The following is a 21,974-nucleotide window of genomic DNA, read 5'->3' as shown; positions in this document are numbered from 1 at the left end:
AGCTTTCATTATCTTCCACTTAATCACATTAGATCCTCATTTAGGCTCAATTTCACGCATACCTATCACAAACCAAAAGTTAATTAAAGCACAATTATTCTAGATAAATTAGGAGTATTTATAAACATTTTACGCATATAAAAAGCATATACACAAGACACTCATCAACGATAAATTAAAATACTTAAATATTACAATGTTAAAATTATATTGTCATCAATTGTAACAAAGTTTACGATAATTGAAATACTTAAATACTTCCAAGTTTGATAAATTTAAATACTTAAAAACTTCCAAGTTCGATAATTGAAACAAAGTTTACGATAATTGAAAGTAATATTTTCAATCTTGGAACCGCGTTTGTATTATCCGATGCATTATCAAAGGATATAGAAAAAACTTTATTTTCTAATTTATAAAGACAAATTACCCTTTTTAAAAATGTAAATAAATTAGCATCGGTATGCGGCTCACCGAATAATTCAAACGCGATTGTTATTTTCATCATTTACCCATTATCTTGATCTAACCAATGTGTCGTAACGGCTAAAAAAGAATTTTCGGTATTATGAAGGGAACTCCAAACATCACATGTAAGCGACACATCATAACAGTGTTCTTGGAATCCTAAAATCATTTTCCCTCGCCGTATGTCACATTTTTATAGCATCTCTTCTAAGGGTAGTACGACTTACTTGAGTATAATGTGGTTGCATTAGTTGTTGAATTGTTGCCGTGAAATCTTCATCATCAAAGTGGTCGAATGACAATGTTTTTGTAATCACGAATTTTGTAAACGCTTCTTGTAATTTTTCGTTGTCGTAAACAAAACACCACCTTGCGGTGTAAGATTCGATTGACTTGGATTCGATCTTGAGCGAAGTGCCTTGCATGATTTTGTAAAATGGTTATTCAACGTTGTGTTTCCTTCCGGTACAAAAAACTTTAGACAAAGTTTACAACGCGCCCTCTTCGAGCTATTTGGGATCACATCTTATATAAATCGTAGTGATCCCAAATATCTTTGTTTCAAGTGTGTTCGATTACTCTCACGACTTCAAGGTTTCCCCCGACGGAAGATTCAACCGTGTTAGGGTCGGTATTTGTAGTTATGATGAACAAAAAAATACAAAAATAAGATTTGAGAGATGTTTAGGTGTTGTGTCATAAGATTTGAGAAAGTTGTAATCAACCAAACACACCCTCAACCTATTTATACATGTTTAGGGTGGTAAAATGATGATTTTTTTTAGGAAAAAAATGGTCAAAAAAAGGGTCACAAAACCCCCCGACGGCTATATTAACGGCTAGTTTTTAAAACCCTAGACCGAATTTTTTCCGAATAAAAACCGGTTTTTTATCCGTTTTTTTTCAAACCGGTTTTTAATCCGGTAAAAAAATCGATCGTCCAGTTTTCCCCAAACCAGTTATACTATCCAATTTTTAAATATCCAATCCGGTTTAAAAAAACCGATTTTTCCCAAATCCAGTTTAGGATATTTTTTGTGCAAAATCGGATATTCGGATTTTTTGTGCACCTCTAGTCACGGGTTCGAGCACCCGTTATTGCAACAGGGTGATTGAGCGTTCATTATCAAATGATTGAAATTATTTAGAACAGTTACTACTTTCTAATCACCTTAGCTTAATAAGAATAATAATGTGCTTAGTACCTAAATTATCAGTTTTGGTCCGTTTTAGTAGCTAGACTTTCATTTTTTTCAAAAACTTAACGTTAAATTTTGAATGGTGTGCTAAAATGAAACAAAAACTAAACATTAAGTGTGATTTTAAAAAATTAAAATATTAATACATACCAAAACTGATAGTTTAAATACTAAATATGGAATATACCCTAAATAAAACCAGGGAAATGAATGATTTCATGTCCATTTTAAAAATTTTGCTTTTAGGTTTGAATTTGAGACGTCTGATCTAAAACCAACAATTACAACGTACCTGAATTTTTTTTTAAATCCAATTATTAGTTTTCGATGGGGCTAGACTATCAATTTCTCTATTAGAGTAGAAAACATCCCAACACTCATAAATTTTATTTTTGCTTGATTTTATTACAATATCGTTAAAAACTTAAAGGACGAACTCATCAATTGTCGCGTCTGCAGTCGTCGACTGTCGTATTCGTCGGTTGGTGAAACTCAAATTTTTCAGTTCGCATCTTTTCGACCCCCGAAACGCGATTTTGTCATCCGTTTCATAGAAAACGCTTCAATCTCCCTAAATCGATGATGGACTCTTTGATTTATTCGTCCTCCGATCTCGGTCGTCAACCATCCTCCCTAAATCGATGATGGACTCTTTGATTTCTTCGTCCTCTCGTGGTCTACCGTTCGGATTGGTCGTTCGTCTATCGGAGTTATGCGCCGCCAACCCGTCCGTTAAATTTTTAACAGGGTGTACTAAAATGAAACAAAAACTAAATACTAAGTATGATTTTAAAAAAATTAAAAAATTAAGTATTAAAATAGATAAAAACTAATAATTTAGATATTAAATATATGATTTATTATATTTTTTATTATTATATTAATTTGTAACTATTATCCAATAAGATAGTTGCACAAGACAAATCACATCAATCAATAAATAAAAATCAGTAATCCAATGTTGACACATTCCATCGGCTATCCCTTCATGCCAATTTCAACGTTGATGAGGGATGGATTTAGGTAGGACGGGTGATATAGTCATTTTCTAAATTTAAAATTATTATATATTTTAATTTTTTTATATATTTTTTATTAAAATTTTATTTTTGTTTTCTTAAATTTTGTTTAAAGTCATTATCTTAAAATTTTATAAGTTAAAATATATTTTCTAACATAAGATTTCACGTTCAGATTACCTTATGAATATGTTAGATTATTTTTAAGGTCGAACCATTGGGTCTCATGCTGCAATACAGTCGTTGATGATCAAATTCAAAATTTTTAAATTTAAAAATATTTTTTATCGTTAAAATAATTTGATTCATAACAAATTTAAATTTAAAAAAAGTACCAAACATCTTGACACGATAAATATAAAATTAAAATGCAAGGGCATCAACAATCATTCTTTGTTTACGGATTCAAAAGAAACGACGCCGCTTCACTCCCTTAAAATGCAGCGGTCCCGGAGGCATAACTGTTACCCTTTCAATATTAACTTACCTCCCCTGCTCTGTTTTTTAAGAGTAAAAATTGATTGTAATTTTCTCGAGCGATATGAAGCTAAGCAGTCTTTGATTCGATTCAAGGCGATCTTTCACGATTTCCGGCTCGATCCGTTTCAACTCAGTTATCGGAATCCTCGAATTGCCTACCGAATCGCTAAACGATGTTTCTTGTGGATTGGTTCTACGGCGTTCTTGCTTCCCTTGGTCTCTGGCAGAAAGAGGCTAAGATCTTGTTCCTCGGCCTCGATAATGCCGGGAAAACCACCTTGCTGCACATGTTGAGAAAGCCGAGGTTCGGTTTCCCATAAAGCCCTTTATATATAAACTTAATTGAAAGTATGATTCGGGATCTCTGAATCAATTTCGGTTGCTTTATCGTCAAACTTTTTAGGTTTGTATGATTTGTTAACTAATTGGAATTCTGGGTCATTTTTTGTTTTAAATTTTAATGGAAAATGAGGAGATTTTGAAAAGCGAGGTAACTGGAGATATTGATTATTACTGAACTGGTTTTTGCAGAGATTGGTTCAACATCAGCCAACTCAGTATCCCACATCTGAAGAGCTTAGTATTGGGAAAATTAAGTTCAAAGCTTTTGACTTGGGTGGTCATCAGATTGCTCGCCGAGTCTGGAAAGACTACTATGCTAAGGTAGCTTAAAAGCTGAAAAGAAAAGACTTTTCACTAACCTTTTCTTCATTTTAAGTTCCACTGTTTATATAGACTGTTGGCCATATGCATTGCATCGACAGTTTGTCATCTCTGCTTGCATGTTATTAGTTTCATTAGTGATACAACATTCACTGAAGATGCTTTCTTATCATCACAATTGGTAGGGATTCTGCCGGGGGGGGGGGGTTGTTTTCAAATTTTATAGAGGGCTAACATTTTCAGATAATTTTTTGTATCAGTAGATTTTGATATATTTTGTCCATGTTTGACAATGTATATGTGACATTCTTGACATTTCCAAAGCTTGTATGTGATTTTCTTTCTGGTTTTATTAGTATCATTTTGTTTTCGCGTCAGACATTCTCCTTCTGCCTTTTTCTTAAGTCACAGGTCAAATCTTTTTTATTAAAATTTTTCTGTGGATTTTGTTATGAATGTTTGATTACAGAAATTTCTGTGTTCATACCTTTTGTTGATAGTTTTTTTATCACCCAAGCTATCTTCATGTACAGTCAAATAATCAGTGGAAATTTTACTGCCTTGTGATGCATGAGACACCAAAGAAGAATATCTCTAACCTATTTTCTATATGCTGATTTCCAAATTATTTAATGGCCATAAATTTTCTCTAGTGGTGGTCTCGATGATCATCTATCAAAAGGTTTAAATTATACGTTTAGCAGAAAAACTTATTTCTTTCATTGTCTCGGTTGAAACATGGGTCTCATACACTAGGGGAAACCTGATTACTTGTTATCCACTCTGCCATCAGTAGTTGCCTTTTGTCTTTGCTAAAAGTGTATCTTCTTAATATTTCATTGTGCAAAGAGCCAATAGTATATTTGCAGCTGAGCTTCTCGCAACCTAGTAGCTTGCTGTTGGCTGTTCCTCAGTTCACCAGAGCATGAGGTGGGTTTTTCTCCTTATTCTCTGCTTAATCTTTTCTCACCTAGGGCTCCTGGGCACTTAATAAGGTGTTCTTGAATTGCCCGGCCAGCAGTTTAAGGTCTTATGAGAGAAGTGTTTGGGTGTGGTTCTATCAGAGCAATGATCAATTCTGCTAGCAGTATAAGATTTATCAATTTTGGATCAGACTAGGTTCACATTGCATTTTTTTAGCTTTTACTGCATGCAGGTGATGCAATTATGCCTTTCTCTCATTTCGATCGGTTTTCTTGTTATAAGCCATATACGGTTGCCTGGTCTTTAATGTTCACTTTGAATTGTATATTTCTGGGTCCAGGTTGATGCTGTGGTGTACCTGGTAGATGCATATGATAAAGAAAGGTTTGCAGAATCAAAAGAAGGAACTGGACGCACTCCTTTCTGATGAGTCCCTTGCCAATGTCCCGTTTCTTATACTAGGAAACAAGATCGACATACCATATGCTGCCTCAGAGGACGAGTTTGGATACCATCTTGGCCTCACAAACTTTACCACTGGCAAGGGGAAGGAAAACCTAGCAGACTCAAACGTCCGTCCACTAGAGGTATTCATGTGCAGCATTGTCCGCAAAATGGGTTACGACGATGGCTTCAGGTGGATGTCTCAATATATCAAGTAGAGAAAAGGGTTACAAAGATGCAATAGCTAGATGTTACAGACGTGCGAACCCCAGTTCCATCTCATAACTCCCAATTTCAGGGGAGGGAAAAGCCGTATTCATCGAACTGTTAGAAACTAGCCCCTTAGCGGGTTTTTAAATTGAATGTATTCGGACAGATACAACTACACTGTAAACTCTACTTGTGACTGCAAATCTTATGGTATTATATAGTTTCATCATTCAGACAGAAAAGATCTAGGTGCATCGATTCGATAGGTTCGGTTTTTATATACCCAAAATCAAATAACTGATTAAACCCTTTTTAGAACTAAATAAATCGAATTGGATTTTTTGGTCAAAACTGAAATAATTCGCAGGTACCATACGTTTCATCCACGCAGCAACTGGAAGCTCACAAACCAGCAGCTGCGACCGAGTCTACCCTATAAGTCGTCAACTTCTATTACACCTTCATTAGCTTTTTGTCTACTTTTTCTCTTCTTTCGTCTTCCCTTTTAACGTGTCCTTTATCCAATAATTTTACCAGTTCATTCTTTGACTCTTGCTCCTCCTCCCACCATATATACCCCTACCATTTTGCTCTTCCCTCTTTCAAGTCTCGACATCCATAGCCGTTAGCCTAAATTCGAACATATAAAACCACTTTCTTTGACGTCTTCATGGGAAACATCACCTCCGGCTACTTTATTCCCGATTCGAGCAGGAAAAATATAGCTGAAGTAATCGATGCTCGAGGAAACCTTTGGAGAGTCAAACTCCCGGTAAAGGCAGCGGATATCATGCTCGAGGAACCCGGTCACGTCATCTCTTCCGTGAAAGACCTAAAACGAACTCGATCCGTGGTTGCCGTGCGAGCTGACGATGAACTTTTGGCTGGTGAGGTTTACGTTTTGGTTCCCATAGGAAGGGTTCATAACAAGGTTACGGATACGGATATGGCGATTATAGAAGCGGTCTGTCGTGGAAAGAAAACTATAAAAAATGGTGCCAAGGTTTCGCAGGAGGCGGAAGAGAGCGGAGTTCGTGTTGCGCCAGTTGCCATTCCTCGTGGCTACCGATCGAGTAGCTGCAGGCCCTGGACTCCTGTATTGGAACCGATTACTGAAGTGCTTTGAGAAGTGTCCCTATCGCACCATTCTTTTCATTCTTCCTTGCAATTAATGAATTGAACCAAATTTATTTTATTTAGTTTGATCAATCTTTATTCAATCAGAAGACTTATTCAAGAAAGCTTATTTGATTTTAGTGGTTAACGAATTGATATTATTCATCGAGCATCACATGTATAGAGATTTCAGCGTTTAATATTAAATAATTAATTTTTTTAAACAAATAATACTTTATACTTACAACATACTAATAAAAAAAATATTTAGTCTTACAGGTACCATAAAAAAGTAAAAAATATATATTTAATTAATACTCCATAAACACTAAACATAATATAATATCCATATCCAAACGTAACATTTAAGCTAGACTAAGCCGCACGAACCAAACGTCGGTAATAAAAAAATTATTGTTATTTTTTGAAATCTCATATTCTGAGAAACACCTAATTTAACGAACTCAAAACTAATTTAAACCATTACAAAATTAAAAATAAATTATATTTTTTACCCTAAAAATGACTAAAAAGACTACAAAAGTGTAAGGACTATTCTAATTTTCTTAGGTTCAAGGTCTAAAAAGTTAGTTAGGCCAATAAATTATCCTTCCCAAAATCAAAATTTTATAATTATTTTATTTAAATTAATTAAACCAAAAAAGGAAAATACGAATTGAAAAATAATCGATTAATAGTTAAACTATATGCTAATATAATTATATCGATATGTTTCTATTATAACCACTAATATTAACTCGTTGAACATCGATTAGATCGAGTACTACAATCTACATAAATTTATTACGGAGTAATCTCTAACACAATTTACTCTATTCATAGTGTCAAGATTCAAACCTTTTAACATTATTTAAAGGATTTAATGCCTTATTTAACCGGATCAATTTATAGTTAACATATGAATATGTTATGGTTTATATTATCAAATTATCGATGCATATTATCGAGTGACCAAATAAACATAACGTGTGCCCTACACGAAAGCCACATACAATTTGGTGGCCTGTAATCTTTGGTCGAATAACATTTTCCAAAGTGATTTGTTACATGACATAACGTTTACAGAGTTAAGCTGTTGTTTTCATCCCCTTAAACCCATTCCTAATCGGTTGCTTGCTCATACTTATCTTTGAGTCTGCACCAAATAGTCCATCATTATCCAAGGTATTATATTTTATTATCATCTGACAAGAGAAATCACCAAGCCTTAAATCTCAGGGTAAAGTACACAAATGATCCCGACTATATGATATTATTTTATTAAGTTTCTCGACTATCTAAAGTTATAAAATGAACCTCTAATTATAGAAAGTTATTTTGTTAAGTCTTTCAACTATTAAAAGTTACAAAATCGTCACAGACTATTCATTATGTTTCAAACTCATCATTTTCTGCTAAAAATTTGACAGTCGTCTAAGCTGAACGTTAACATGATGGCTAGAATATGATAATCATTTGAGATTCTGGGATGACATTTTATAATATCACAATCGACATGTTAACATTCAGCTCAGAACATCGTCAATTTCTTAATATAAAAAGGGTGAGTTTGGAACTAATGAATAGTTGGGTGACCATTTTGTAACTTTTAATAGTCTAGGGACTCAAAGAAGCAACACTCTATAATCAGATGACTATATTATAACTTTTAATAGTTAAGGGATTTAATAAAGCAGTATCCTGTAGTCGGGGGACCATTCGTGTACTTTATCCTAAATCTTTTTAATTCTCTACCAAATTATTATCTTATTATCCATGATTAAATTGAATTAACCGTCGAGAATAGAATAAATCGAAATCTTGATTGGATTAAAGCTTTATTAATTCAATTTAATCGATGGAGGTTAAGTTTAACTCCTCCATCATGTAACGCTCAATTTTAAAGCATTAAATTTTCGAAAAAGGTACATTAGACCCACAATTGACAATTCGTTGGACCAAATCTTGTACCATATATTATATCACCATTTTCTTATGATATATATATATATATTTACCTAGTCCACCATGGGCTGCGGTTCAACAAATACCAGCTTCTCCTACAGCAAGACCCTTTCATAAGTTCCCTTGCATAAATTGCTTTCCATTGCCTTTAATTTTCGTTTTTACGTTGAAAATCGATTGTTTATGGGTAATCACTTCGGTGCTTTGATTTGCAGTCCACCTCATAGTGCCGGTGCCGGGAAAGTAATTCTATGGGATGGTTCGATCCAGGAGTTCAGCTCGTCATCGACGGCGGCGGAGCTGATGCTGGAGCATCCGCAACAGGTGGTGGCGGAGTTCCAGGCGGCGGTTAACGGCAAGAGGCCGGTTCCATTGCCGGCTGACCAGAAACTGGACGTGAAAAAGGTTTACGTAATGCTGCCGTTTAATCGAGGGAAACCGACCACGTTGTCATCGGACGATGCTCGTCGCGTGCTGGTGAGTGCCAACTCTGTGTTGAGATCGAACTCGAAGCGGCTTTTATCGTCTTCCGGGCTCTTTCCTTTGTTTGCCAAGATTTGCCCAGCAAATCATATGCGAGAGATGGAACAAAAATCCCCGTTGCCGGAGAAGGGAAACGCCGGCGAAAGGGCGGAGAAAGCCGGTAGTTTGACGGAGTTATTACGGGAGAGCATGGAAGATTTGCCGGAGTATTTGAAGCGGCAATATTCGGGCAAGGGATGGAAACCAAGCTTGGACACGATAAAGGAGAAGAAGATTGAGAGAAAGCTATCCCATTGGTTGTATTAATTGCTTCATCCATTTCCAATTTCTATGCAAATATGAATGTTTTAATTGCAAGGTTATAAGTTTTTTTTATTAATTTAGGATGAATTTAGGATAATATTTATTTAAAAAAACTTTTAATTATTAGACATCAAACGGTTACACACTCGACATTTTTCGTATTTAAATTTGTGACTTCAAAAAAATAGTAATAATTATTTTATCACTGAGATCATTCAATTCGTGCTTAAAGTTAAATGAATTTATTAACCCAATAAATATTTATGAAATGTCTTAACTGAAAAAAATTATTATATACTAAAACATATCATATTTTTAAGTTTTAGTATTGATTCAAATAGTACAAAGAATAATTGAGGAACAAGAGATTAATGTAAGACTAAAAAACAACGCAACCGAAAATATGAACAAATCTTTAATAAAACAGGTTTAACGACATCTAAAATATTAATTTATTTGTAATATATTGGGTTGTATCTATCTTAAAATAACTTTAGATGAAATAATCGAAAATTTTATTATACAAGTTAAAAGCATAACACAAAATATTATAAAGCGGAACTAAAAAAGTTATCAATGTAGTAACATAATAGATTACACCTAAAATGTTATAAAGGTAAAAAAATAAGTTACAAATAATAAATGTTATGAATATTATTAACATTTTATGTTGTGTCTAAAATATTACCAAAATTTAAGTTGATGGAGAACTGAATTTTCCCGCGATAAGAAAACAAATTGAAAATTGAAAATGTTATGAATATATAAGAAATACGGTTGCGCCTAAAAAATGTCATGATTCACTAAAAAACAGGTTGCGATATTGAATGTTAATATCTTTATTAATAAAATGGGTTGCGTCCAAGAATATCATATTTCACTAATAAATATGTTGCGATCTGGAATGTTAATACTTTTATAAATAAAATGGGTTGCACCTAAGGATGTCATGATTCACTAATAAATAGGTTGCAATCTGAAATATTAATATTTTTATTAATAAAATGAGTTGCACATAATAATGTTATGGTTAACAAAGAAAGCAAGTTAAGATCTAGAATGTTAATTTTCTATTATAAAATTTTTGAAAGTATGAATAATTTTCCAAAAGTATTGATACTTTCGACTAAAAAATTTGAAAGTATGAATACTTTTCTAAAAGTATTGATACTTTCAAATTAAAAAAAAACGTGAAAAATGAAAAGACTGCAAAGTATCGATAATTTTACAAAAGGATTGATACTTTTAAATTGAAAGTTAAAATATCATTTTATATATATTTTTTAATTCGAAAGTATCGATACAATTCCAAAAGTATCGATACTTTCGAATTTAAAGAAAAACACGGAAAATGAGAAGGCTGCAAAGTATCAATATTTTTCCAAAAGTATCGATACTTTTAACTTCGAAAGTTAAAATATCATTTTTCATTTTTTTTAATTCAAAAGTATTGGTAATTTTCCAAAAGATCAATATTTTTAAATTCGAAAGTTAAAATATCATTTTTCAAAAAAAAGTTTAAAATTTTGAATATTTTTCAAAGCTTTTACTTAAATTCTAATAACATTTTAGGCGTAACTTAAAATATTAATAGTATTCATAACATTCGTTGTTTATAACTCATTTTCTTATCTTGTATAATATTTAAGTGCAACCTGTTATATTACCCCACTGATAACTTTTTCAGTATCAATTTATAACATTATAGGTGACGCTTCTAACCTGTAACCTTTTTTACATGTCATGTCGTTTATTATTCTTATTTTAATCACCTCACGCCAGAAATCCATGTGCATCATATAAATATTAATAGGGTAAAGTATAGTAATGGTCACTGAATATTTCTGAAGCTTGCATTTAGGTCCCACAACTTTTAAAACTTGCAATACAGTCCCTCAACATTTATTCCGTTTGCAATATGGTCCCCCAACTTAAACCACTGTTAAAAAAATTAGGGTAAATTATATAAACGGTCATTAAACTTTTTAGGCACTTGAATTTAGGTCCCCAACTTTTAAAACTTGTAAAACAGTCCCCCAAAATTTTATTTTCTTATTAAATATAGATGTATAGACAATATAAATGATTCAATTTATATTTAAATGTATGAATCATTTATATTTTTGATATATTTTATTTTTCTTGTATAAACTAGTATTTAAAATATGTTTATATTTTAATCAAAATATTTCAATATACGAATAAAAATATATTTATATAAATGTATATTTATATTTAGATGTATAAATAAAAAATATATTCATATATTAATGTATGAATCATTTATATTTTTGGAATATTTTATTTTTAATAAGAAATTAAAATTATTAATTATATTAGAAATACTCAACTTAAGATTATATATATAATCATGAATTATAAATATGAAAAATATAATTATTAAATTTAGTTTAAAAATATACAAATCTTAAATTTATTCTTTTAAAATATTGTATCAACTAATATTTAAAAAATATATTAAATCTATCAAACAATTTATCAAATATAATATTTTTTATTGTAAAACAAATATAATATTTTCCCATCATTTATTGCTTTCAAATTTTTTGCCGAAGTTCAAATCTCATTATTTCCATTTTCCATTATATTCTTTTTTTTTCTGGCATTGGTCATACTATTAGTATATGTATTATTGTATATCTCTTAACACAAACGATGGTGTTAGCTTAGTGGCTCCACCCTGTATCTTTCATTTGCGTGACTCAAGTTTTAGTTTGCCCAAGACCCAAATTTTACTTCTTTGTAACTTAATTTTCTTCTAATTAGGTGGTGACATGTGTCACCAATAACACATATCATGATCATGTGTTAACACATGTCAGATCCTGGTTAAATGATTAATTTATTAAATTTTATTTAATTTAGGACCAAATTGATAGCATATATAAATAATTAGGTGGTGACATGTGTTACCAATGACACGTGTCATGATCATGTGCTAACACATGTCAGATCCTAATTAAATGATTAATTTATTAAATTTTATTTAATTTAGGACCAAATTGATTATATAAATAATAAAGACTGAATGTATAATAATGTCAATTCCTTTTAACTGTCACATCATCATTTTTATCAATTGGTAACGACTAGTGGCTTAGTTGAAACAGTTAAATAATTATGTTGTATGATTGATAAATTTAAAAGATCGATGACAAAAGTAAAAGGGCTAGATAGTTAAGTTGTCAACCGAGTAGTTTACACTTTTATTTATACGTCAAAGTAACATTTTATAAATTTAAAATTCGAATTATTTTCAACCTCTTCTATATCCTAACTACTTTTTTTAATTAAAAAATTTCTTCAACAGATAATAATTATACAATTATATTTATATAAAAAATACGTATCACATGAAATAAGATGAAATTAAATAATAATAAATCTGACATAATTGAATTTAATTGAATTATTTTGGAATTTAGGGTTTAGAATGAAAATGAATTACTTTGGAAATTGGGGTTTAGAATGAAATTGAGGATTGTTTTGCAAGTTTTAAAAGTTGGGGGACCTAAATTTAAGTGTCTGAAAAGTTCAATAACCGTTTATATAATTTACCCTAATTTCTAACGGTGAGTTAAGTTGGGGGACCATATTGCAAACGGAATAAATGTTGGGGGACTGTATTGCAAGTTTTAAAAGTTGGGGGACCTAAATGCAAACTTCAGAAATGTTCAGTGACCATTACTATACTTTACCCATATTAATAACAAGTTTTGATTTAACGAACTTGTAAAAGTAAACTAACAACAGGTTTTGATCCGATAAAGATGGTATTTATGGATCGAAGCCGGTCCATCTCCACAAAATTGAAAATGCAAACTACAGAGAAAGACGGCCCAATATTGTGCATTGGATTGGGGTATTTTAGCTAATAAATACCCGGCAAAAGATATAGCCCAAATACGGAATGAATCTGATAAGTTGTATCTTCAAAAAAGTATTGGCTTAATACATTTTTAGGTGTCTAAATTATACCTCAAATTGAATTTTGGTGTTTAAAAGATTTATTGAGTCGAATCAAGTTCAAAAAATTCAATTTTTCGAATCGAGACGAGTTTTGCTCACCCCTACCTGGACCATAAAGATTGCTAAATTTGATTATTATTTGACAAGTGTCATTTCGTATAAAATATTAAAAAATATTAAAAAAAGTCAATATTATAATTTAAAATAAAACAACAACAAGAGTTGGTTCAAGTGGTAAGCAACTTGATATTGCTTAAGCAATGTCTCAAGTTCAAGTCATTGTATGTGCATAAAATCCTTGCTGGGAGGCTCACCTACTAAAAAGCTAGGTGTGCGACGTGGATCGGTCCGAATTAGTCAAGGCGAAACCTTGGAATCGGAAGGGCAACAAACCCCCCCCCCAAATCACAAAATTTCACTGTCGGTCAACCATCGTCGATCCATTGCCATCATCGTTGACATCATCAAAATCATCTCGTCGTCGCGATCAAAACCAGTCTCCTATCCAGCGTGAAACTGTGTCGATCATCGTGAAGGGACTTTGGTTTTCTAAGTTTTCCTTCATTATTTTCTGGCGATTTCAATCTCTACAGTTGGTTGTACGTTACACAACCGACACCATTGAGTTTCTCGCCCTGCTCCAAACAAAACTCAGCCAATGTTGATCCTTCGTTATCGTCAATAAAGGTGAGGGATGGGAGGGAGAGGGACAACACGAGGTTGTTTTTTTTTTTTTTTTTTAACTTATGTAGACAATATCAGGTCTTAAACTCATTATCTATTTAATAGTTAAAAACAGATTTCTTAAGAAAAAAATGACAATTTGTTGAATTTAAAACCCCATTTGGAAACTTCGTCGCAAACAAGTGGTTTTAATTGATAAACCAGCCATTAATTCTCTCCGTTGAGGACAGGGCCATTGATATTTCAACCTTAAATTCAAGTGTTTTCGTATAAAGAGGAGGCCTTTGGCCGCCCAAATCAACCTATTGTCTTTCCCCCCTTTTCTCGGTTCTAAGGTTTTTGTCCTAATTAATCTGGATTGACCCACGTCACATCTGATTTTATTGGGTGAGCCTCTCAACAAATTTTTTTCCACATACACAAAAGATCAAACTCGAGACTTTCCTTAAACGATATCAAACTACTAACCATTTGAACCAACCTCTATCAGTTAACGTATCGTATTTGACTACTAACCATTTGAACCAACCTCTATCAGTTAACGTATCGTATTTGATATACCGTGATTTCTTAGTAAAAAAGATATGTTTTTTTTTATCTTCGCATTTGTTTTAAACTATTTACGAATCATAGTTGTTTCTTTAAATATAAACAATGATAAACCACGCCTTTCCTAAAAAATTAAACATAAACAAATATTATTCTTGGGTCTGTTATTAGCTTTTTCCTATTTGAGCTTGCTTGTGAAATGAATTTTGTTTTGAGAATCTTCAAAGAGAGGCTATCCGCAACTCACCGGTATTAAGGGTAAACTACGTGCTTAATACCTAGACTATAAATTTTAGTTTGTTTTTGTTTTTAAATTTTTAATTTTTTTCAAAATTATATTTAATATTCAATTTTTGTTTCGTTTTAGTACGTCAATTAAAATTTAAAGTTAATTTTTTTAATTTTTTTTGAAAATTTATATATTAAAATGAGACAAAACTAATAGTTTAAATATAAAATATATAATTTACCCTTATATAAAATAAAAAATATAAAAAAAAACTTGATGGAGATAAAATCTGTCAGTAGTCACATGGACTTTTACAGTTCCAAAAATCACTCTCCGACCTTCGTCTGAAATATATATATTCGTATGGCATGTCAATCAACTCAATCTTAATGTCTCACGGCGCCTACTAAAAGAAATAAACGTAACGATACTAAAGTCAAGTGAATTAATTTTCTAATCTACTGCCAAAGTTAATTATTCGTTAAATTATGCATTTCGCACTCAAATTATTAGTTTTTAATCTATTTTAATATCTAAATTTTTAATTTTTTAATTATATATGATATTTAGTTTATGTTTTATTTTAGTACATCCAGTTAAAAACTTAACAGGTGATTTGCATGTGACACCTTTTTTATATGTAAATTGCATTATTCATTACTTGACTATCTTTTTACTCTTATTTTGGTCAATGAAATTTAATTTTTTTAATTTAATTATTTAACTTTTAAATTAGTCCTAATTTAATCACTCTAACTTTCAAATTTATTTTATTTTTCATTTTTAATTGTATGTTAATAAAATAATAATAATAAATACTATGTCACGAAAATGATTAATAAAATAAATTAGAGAGATTAAAATATGAGCAATTTGAAAGTTGAGTAGTTAAATTGAATTTTTTAAAATATTAATATCGAAATAGGAGGGAGAATATAATTGAGTGATTGATGAAGTAATTTACCCATAAAAAATATAGTTTCGGTAAGCTTTTTATGACTATATACTAAAATGAAATAAGAATTAAACGTTAAAAATAATTTTAAAAAAATTAAAAGTTTAGATATTCATGTAAATCAAAATTGATAGTTTAGATATTAAATACGTAATTTATTCTCAATTATTTTACATCGAGAAGTTAAAAAAGACGAAATGGACATGTCATGTAATGATCACGAGTTACTTCCATTACATCATAACCCCAGAGCTTCACCTTTATAAATACTACACTCTCCTCCCATATCCTTCGTACCAATCCAAAATAATACCTGAAAAAATGGGCATTGCTACCCTCACTCTCATTACCCTCTTCCTCCTCCTCCTCCTCCTCTTTGTTGCTTCCGGCGATGCCATTGGTCCATTTGCTTGCGACCCCAAAGATTCAACGACGGCCGCCTTGCCGTTTTGCAAACTCTCGATGCCGATACCGGAACGAGTGAATGACCTTGTAGGGAGGTTGACGTTGCAAGAGAAGGTTAGGATGTTGATAAGCGGTGCGGCGGCGGTCCCACGGCTGGGGATCAAAGGGTACGAGTGGTGGTCGGAGGCTCTTCATGGTGTGTCCGATGTGGGTCCGGGAACGAGGTTCGGTGGGGCATTCCCTGGGGCCACTAGCTTCCCTCAAGTGATCACCACCGCTGCTTCTTTCAATGCCACATTATGGGAAGCCATCGGACGGGTGAGTTTTTTTTTCTCCCAACCTTTTTGTTGTCGTACGTGTGAAGATAGAACTAGAATTTTGTGCCAAAGGGACACTTATGGGTTTTTGTCAAGTGGATGCAACAGTAGTGCGGGTAAATTAGAGTTTAATATTTAATGTTAAATTTTAATTTTAAATTATATTTAAATATTTAATGTTAGAATTTTATTTTATCTTAATACTCATTCAAAATTTAATATTATGTTTTAAAAAAATTAAAAATTTAGATAATAAAACATACCAAAACTGATCATTTAAATATTAAATGTGTTAAACTTTTAACGACGAATACTAAAATAAAATAAAAATTAAATTATAAATATTGTTTTGAAAATATTAAAAATTTAATTATTAAAATAAATTAAAATCGAAAATTTACCTACTAAATGTTAAGTTGATCCCAGTTGTTTTTATGAGGCATTGAGATGCTAACTTTTTATGACATGGATACAGCCTTTAGTACTACCTGCCTCTTAGATTTGTCTGCTTTGCCCAATAATAGACAAGGGGTTTAAAATTGGATGCATGTTTTAATTGGTTTATTATTTGAAAATTTTATAATTAAATTTTAGTAATTTATTTAATCTTAATTTTTAAGTAAAATCACAATTAAGAATTTATTATGTAAATCTATTCAAAATGACAAGATCTAAACAAATATTTAAGCTAATAAAAAATAAAATGGTCGTTAGACAAACAAATTTAGGGATGCAAAATACTTTTATGCCCTTAATACCTTCATTCATGATTATATTTAAGGGTAAATTACTTATTTAATACTTAAATTATTAGTTTTGAATTATTTTAGTACTTAAACTTTTAATTTTTTGAAATCGTACCTAATATTTAGTTTTTATTTTATTTTAATACCATACTTAAAATTTGATGTTAAATTTTTAAAAAAATTGAATGTTTAGGTTATTAAAACATATCGAAACTAGTAGTTTAAGTTTTAATCACGTTAAGTTTTTAGCGTCATTTGCTAATATGAAACAAAAAATCACATGTTAGGTATAGTTTTGAAAAAAAATAAAAGTTTAGATATTAAAACAGATCAAAATTGATAGTTTAGATATTAAATGTGTAATTTAATCTATATTTTATTAATGAATAAAATATAAATTCATGAAAAAATGTAAATATATTAAATGAATTAAATATAAGATAATGGTATTATCCACACGACATAGCTAATTAATTATTGAAAAACCTCTCTCTTTATATGCTGTACACCGATTGTTAACCATGACTTTATACTGAAAATCTCTCCCGATAGGGTTATGCTTTTCTTAAAATCCAAGACAAGACATATATATGGTCATTTTATTTTCCTCGTAGTTGTTTATTGGTTCGGACAATAAAATCAACTTGCAAGTGGAATCATTGTTACTGGACGCTACTCCTTGCAACTTGCAAACATTATTTATTACAACAAAAACCTAACAAATGTGTGGGCCCGAAATGGGCGGCGGCAGGTCGTGTCGGATGAGGCCAGGGCCATGTACAACGGGGGAACGGCTGGACTCACGTACTGGAGCCCTAACGTCAACATATTTCGGGACCCACGGTGGGGCCGTGGACAGGAGACTCCCGGTGAAGACCCGGTGCTCGCCGGTACATATGCAGCGTTCTACGTGAGGGGTTTACAGGGAGGTGACGGCGATCGGTTAAAAGTGGCGGCTTGTTGCAAGCATTTCACGGCCTATGACCTCGATAACTGGAACGGTGTTGACAGGTTCCACTTTAATGCCAAGGTTAGTTCTTTTTTCCAATATTGTAGGACCAATAGCTTTTTATTTTGTTGATAAAATATAAATAATTATTTAAATATAACTCAGCACTCTATTTTATCTTTTTTCTATGATTTTGATGGGTAATGTGCAATTATGGATAATATTACGTTCTCAGTTATCTTTCGTGTTAAGATAATATTAGAAAAAGCAGATGTATAGCCTGTACTTTTCAATGTATAGGTAAGCAACTTGGAATTTTATATCAGAAAAAGGCTGGATTAATCAATTTTCTCTTCACCCACTCCTCTCCTTTTGAAATTTACCATGACATGTTAAGTATTTCTTTTATGAGTTAACTAATCACACGTCTCTAATCTATAATCTTCGTTTTAAATTGATTCTTAAACTTGTAAATATTTTAATTTTATTAATAAACTATGATTATAATTCTAAATTAATCATCAAACTTTTTAATATTTTATTTTCATCTCTAAACTATGATCTTATATTATATACTTAGTAATCACATCTCTTGTTAATAAAATCATTGACGACGATGACAAAAACAACAACAATAAAATTCTATTCTCATATGTAATGGGGTAAGGGGAAGGTAGGATAGTATGATGTCCCCAATGTCAGTTTGTTAATAAAATCATTGAGTCAAGTTATATTGTTATATGTTCAAGAAAATTAAATTCAGTTCAAACTATTGTTGAAATGAATTATACATTTGGATGAATTTGGGGATGAAAGTGAACTATCTAAAAGTTTAGAGACGGGTTTAGAATGAGATTCATAGCTTTGGGATGAAAGTGGAACATTCAAAAGTTTAAGGACTAAATTAGAGTGAGAGACAAAGGTTGAGGATGAAATTGGGATGTTTAAAAGTTTAAGGACTAATTTGAAATGAGAATTATAATTTGAGGATATACGATGCAATTAACTCTTCTTTTATTTATTACAGTTTAACTTGAATTATTGTATTTAATTAATTATATCCTATAATTAATTAATTCATGAAAATGATTTAAATTAATCTATAACTAAATAGGACGAACATGTTACATTAAATTGTTCATTTAACTCAGATGGTAGAGTACAAGGTTTTTAACCTTGTGGTCGTGGGATCGAGTCCCACTGAAGGCAATTCATAACGGAGGTCTTTCACGGAAGCTGCTCACAACCTTACGTTGGCAGCAACCTACTACCCTACTTCCACTTACCCAATTACATATGAGAATAGTATCAGTTAATTTATGTTACATTAAAAATGATTTCGAATAAAGAACGCAAGCTCTGGACCGCAAAGATTACAGATTCTCGAATCTCGAAATTATATGTTTGTCGGATTTCATTCGGTATATTAAAACTTTATATCCAAAATGCTTTGCTTTTTCTTTTTTCCTTTTTATTCTTTTAAAATCATAAAAAAAAGGGGGCCATGTCATTCTCACGTGGGTGTTTCACACGTGTGTCCAGGTAAGCAAGCAGGACATCGAGGACACGTTTGATGTACCATTCAAAATGTGCGTACAAGATGGCAATGTAGCCAGTGTTATGTGCTCTTACAACAAAGTCAATGGCATCCCGACCTGCGCCGATCCGAAACTTCTACGTAACACAGTACGAGGTCAATGGAAACTCGACGGGTAACCATTTTAAGATAATTATCTCTCTTCGATTCGATGATCTCTGATTTTTGTTTTCGGTGTAATCGTTGATTGTTGTTGGCTTGATCCGTAGGTACATTGTTTCGGATTGTGATTCGGTCGGGGTCTTTTACAATACCCAAAATTACACGGCGACGCCGGAACAAGCGGCGGCGGAGGCCGTCAAAGCAGGTTAGTGAACTTTTAGTTCATGTAATTATGGTTTGTTGAATGTGTCTTTAACGTGTGGTCATGAAAATTGCAGGTTTGGACTTGGATTGTGGGTGGTTCTTGGCGCAACACAGTGAAGATGCGGTGAAACAAGGGTTACTGAAGGAGGTTGACATCAACAATGCATTAGCTAATACACTCCGGGTTCAAATGAGACTCGGCATGTTCGACGGTGAGCCGTCTGCGCAACCATATGGAAACTTAGGGCCGAAAGACGTTTGCAGCCCGTCGAACCAAGAGCTCGCCCTTGAGGCCGCAAGACAGGGCATTGTTCTACTTGAAAACCGTGGTCCTTCGTTGCCTTTGTCCCATCTACATCACCGAACAGTCGCTGTAATCGGGCCTAACTCCGATGCCACTGTTAGCATGATTGGAAACTATGCTGGTAAGTCCCATGATGATGGGTTTTCTTTTCCTTTTAGCGTTGCTTGTGGATGATTGGAACCAAGTTATTTCTTGTTGGATGATTAGGCGTTGCTTGTGGATACACGTCTCCTTTGCAAGGAATAGGAAAGTACGCAAAAACAATTCACCAAATCGGATGTGCCGATGTTCATTGCAGAGATGAAGTGTTATTCGGTGCCGCAATCGATGCTGCACGTCGAGCTGATGCAACGATTCTATTAATGGGGCTCGACCAATCGATCGAAGCAGAATTCAAGGACAGGAAAGGGTTGCATTTGCCAGGGCATCAACAACGACTCGTTTCTGAAGTAGCCATGGCTTCCAGGGGTCCAACCATACTGGTTTTAATGTCAGGTGGGCCTATCGATGTTTCTTTTGCGAAGAATGACCCTCGTATCGCTGCCATTTTATGGGCCGGATACCCAGGACAAGCAGGAGGAGCCGCGATAGCCGATGTATTGTATGGGACAACCAACCCAGGGGGCAAGTTGCCTATGACATGGTACCCACAAGAGTATGTTTCGAATTTGGCAATGACAGACATGGCAATGCGTTCGAGCCCGAGGAGAAATTATCCAGGAAGAAGCTATAGGTTCTACAAAGGACCCGTAGTGTACCCTTTTGGCCACGGATTAAGCTACACCAACTTCGTTCATACCATTGTTGGTGCACCCAACGTCGTCTCCGTCCCTCTAGACGGCCACCGTCGTAACGGAAACGCAACCGTTTTAGGCAAGGCAATCAAAGTTAATCATGCAAGATGCAACAAGCTGTCAGTAGGCCTTCAAGTAAACGTGAAGAATACGGGATCGAAGGACGGTACTCATACGATGCTAGTGTTTTCGGTTCCACCTGCTGGCCATTGGGCTCCTCATAAACAGCTGGTAGCGTTCGCAAAAGTGCATGTTCCGGCAGGGTCAGAACAGCAAGTCGGAATCAGCATCCATGTGTGCAAGTTCCTAAGCGTCGTGGACGTGTCGGGGATCCGAAGAATTCCGATCGGAGTACACCATCTCCACATTGATAGCATTAAGCACCCCGTATCCCTTCAAGCAGAAACATTAGGGGTGATCAAAACCTAGAGAAACGAGTATGCCATTGCTAAACGATAGCAAAATTTATTTCTTTTGTCAAACTGCAAGTGTTAAGTATTACTTAAGTTGTACGAGGAAGAAGTACACCAGAACTGGTTGCTTCTACCATTACAGTAATTAATTAAATCAAATTTAGAAAACATTCTAGTAATACCTGTTCAAATCATTTTAGATTTAATTTCGCTTTCAATTTTTTTTAATATTCGAGTTATTGACTGCAACGTTAAATTTTAGGCTACATGAAAAATTCCCTTTCGGACACACTATGCGATGCTTCGAATTCAATTCAACGCCACTTTCATGGTTAGTGAGCTGGACACTATTGGCTCATGAGCTGGTTCTTGATCAATTATCAGTTAAATGAACCAAGTTAATTTCTTTTTGGTTTAATACACTTTAAGGTGCCTAAATTATCTTTAAATTGATTTTTGGTG

General features: G+C 32.9%; 2 protein-coding genes and 1 pseudogene across 2 annotated transcripts; all 3 read left to right on the top strand.

Annotated features, from left to right (window-relative positions):
* The first annotated feature begins 3,236 nt into the window (after positions 1-3,236).
* Positions 3,237-5,483, top strand: LOC120182111 (annotated as a pseudogene).
* A 3,188-nt stretch (positions 5,484-8,671) lies between these two features.
* On the top strand, positions 8,672-9,277 carry LOC120182101. The gene has a single exon (XM_039187116.1). The coding sequence runs from the start codon at positions 8,672-8,674 to the stop codon at positions 9,275-9,277; it is 606 nt and encodes a 201-aa protein (XP_039043047.1).
* A 6,687-nt stretch (positions 9,278-15,964) lies between these two features.
* LOC120182096 (probable beta-D-xylosidase 2) lies at positions 15,965-21,637 on the top strand. Its single transcript, XM_039187112.1, has 6 exons — positions 15,965-16,404; positions 17,901-18,179; positions 19,641-19,810; positions 19,905-20,002; positions 20,076-20,426; positions 20,513-21,637. The coding sequence occupies exons 1-6, from the start codon at positions 16,003-16,005 to the stop codon at positions 21,526-21,528; spliced, it is 2,316 nt and encodes a 771-aa protein (XP_039043043.1). The 5' UTR covers positions 15,965-16,002; the 3' UTR covers positions 21,529-21,637.
* Positions 21,638-21,974: the final 337 nt, after the last annotated feature.

Source organism: Hibiscus syriacus, unplaced genomic scaffold, assembly GCF_006381635.1.
Source record: "Hibiscus syriacus cultivar Baekdansim isolate YM2019G1 unplaced genomic scaffold, ASM638163v2 tig00112616_pilon, whole genome shotgun sequence".
In the NCBI taxonomy this organism is placed as follows: Eukaryota; Viridiplantae; Streptophyta; class Magnoliopsida; order Malvales; family Malvaceae; genus Hibiscus; species Hibiscus syriacus.
The sequence above is the reverse complement of the archived record's forward strand: the minus strand, read 5'-3'. Positions and strand labels throughout refer to the sequence as shown.

What these genes read in the sequence shown, in the direction of transcription:
- LOC120182096 (XM_039187112.1), top strand. Translation starts at nt 16,003, where the DNA reads ATGGGCATTGCTACCCTCACTCTCATTACCCTCTTCCTCCTCCTCCTC. An exon ending in GGTTCCACTTTAATGCCAAG is followed by an intron (nt 18,180 to 19,640) that starts GTTAGTTCTTTT and finishes ACGTGTGTCCAG; the next exon opens with GTAAGCAAGCAGGACATCGA. An exon ending in GGCGGAGGCCGTCAAAGCAG is followed by an intron (nt 20,003 to 20,075) that starts GTTAGTGAACTT and finishes TGAAAATTGCAG; the next exon opens with GTTTGGACTTGGATTGTGGG.
- LOC120182101 (XM_039187116.1), top strand. Translation starts at nt 8,672, where the DNA reads ATGGGTAATCACTTCGGTGCTTTGATTTGCAGTCCACCTCATAGTGCC.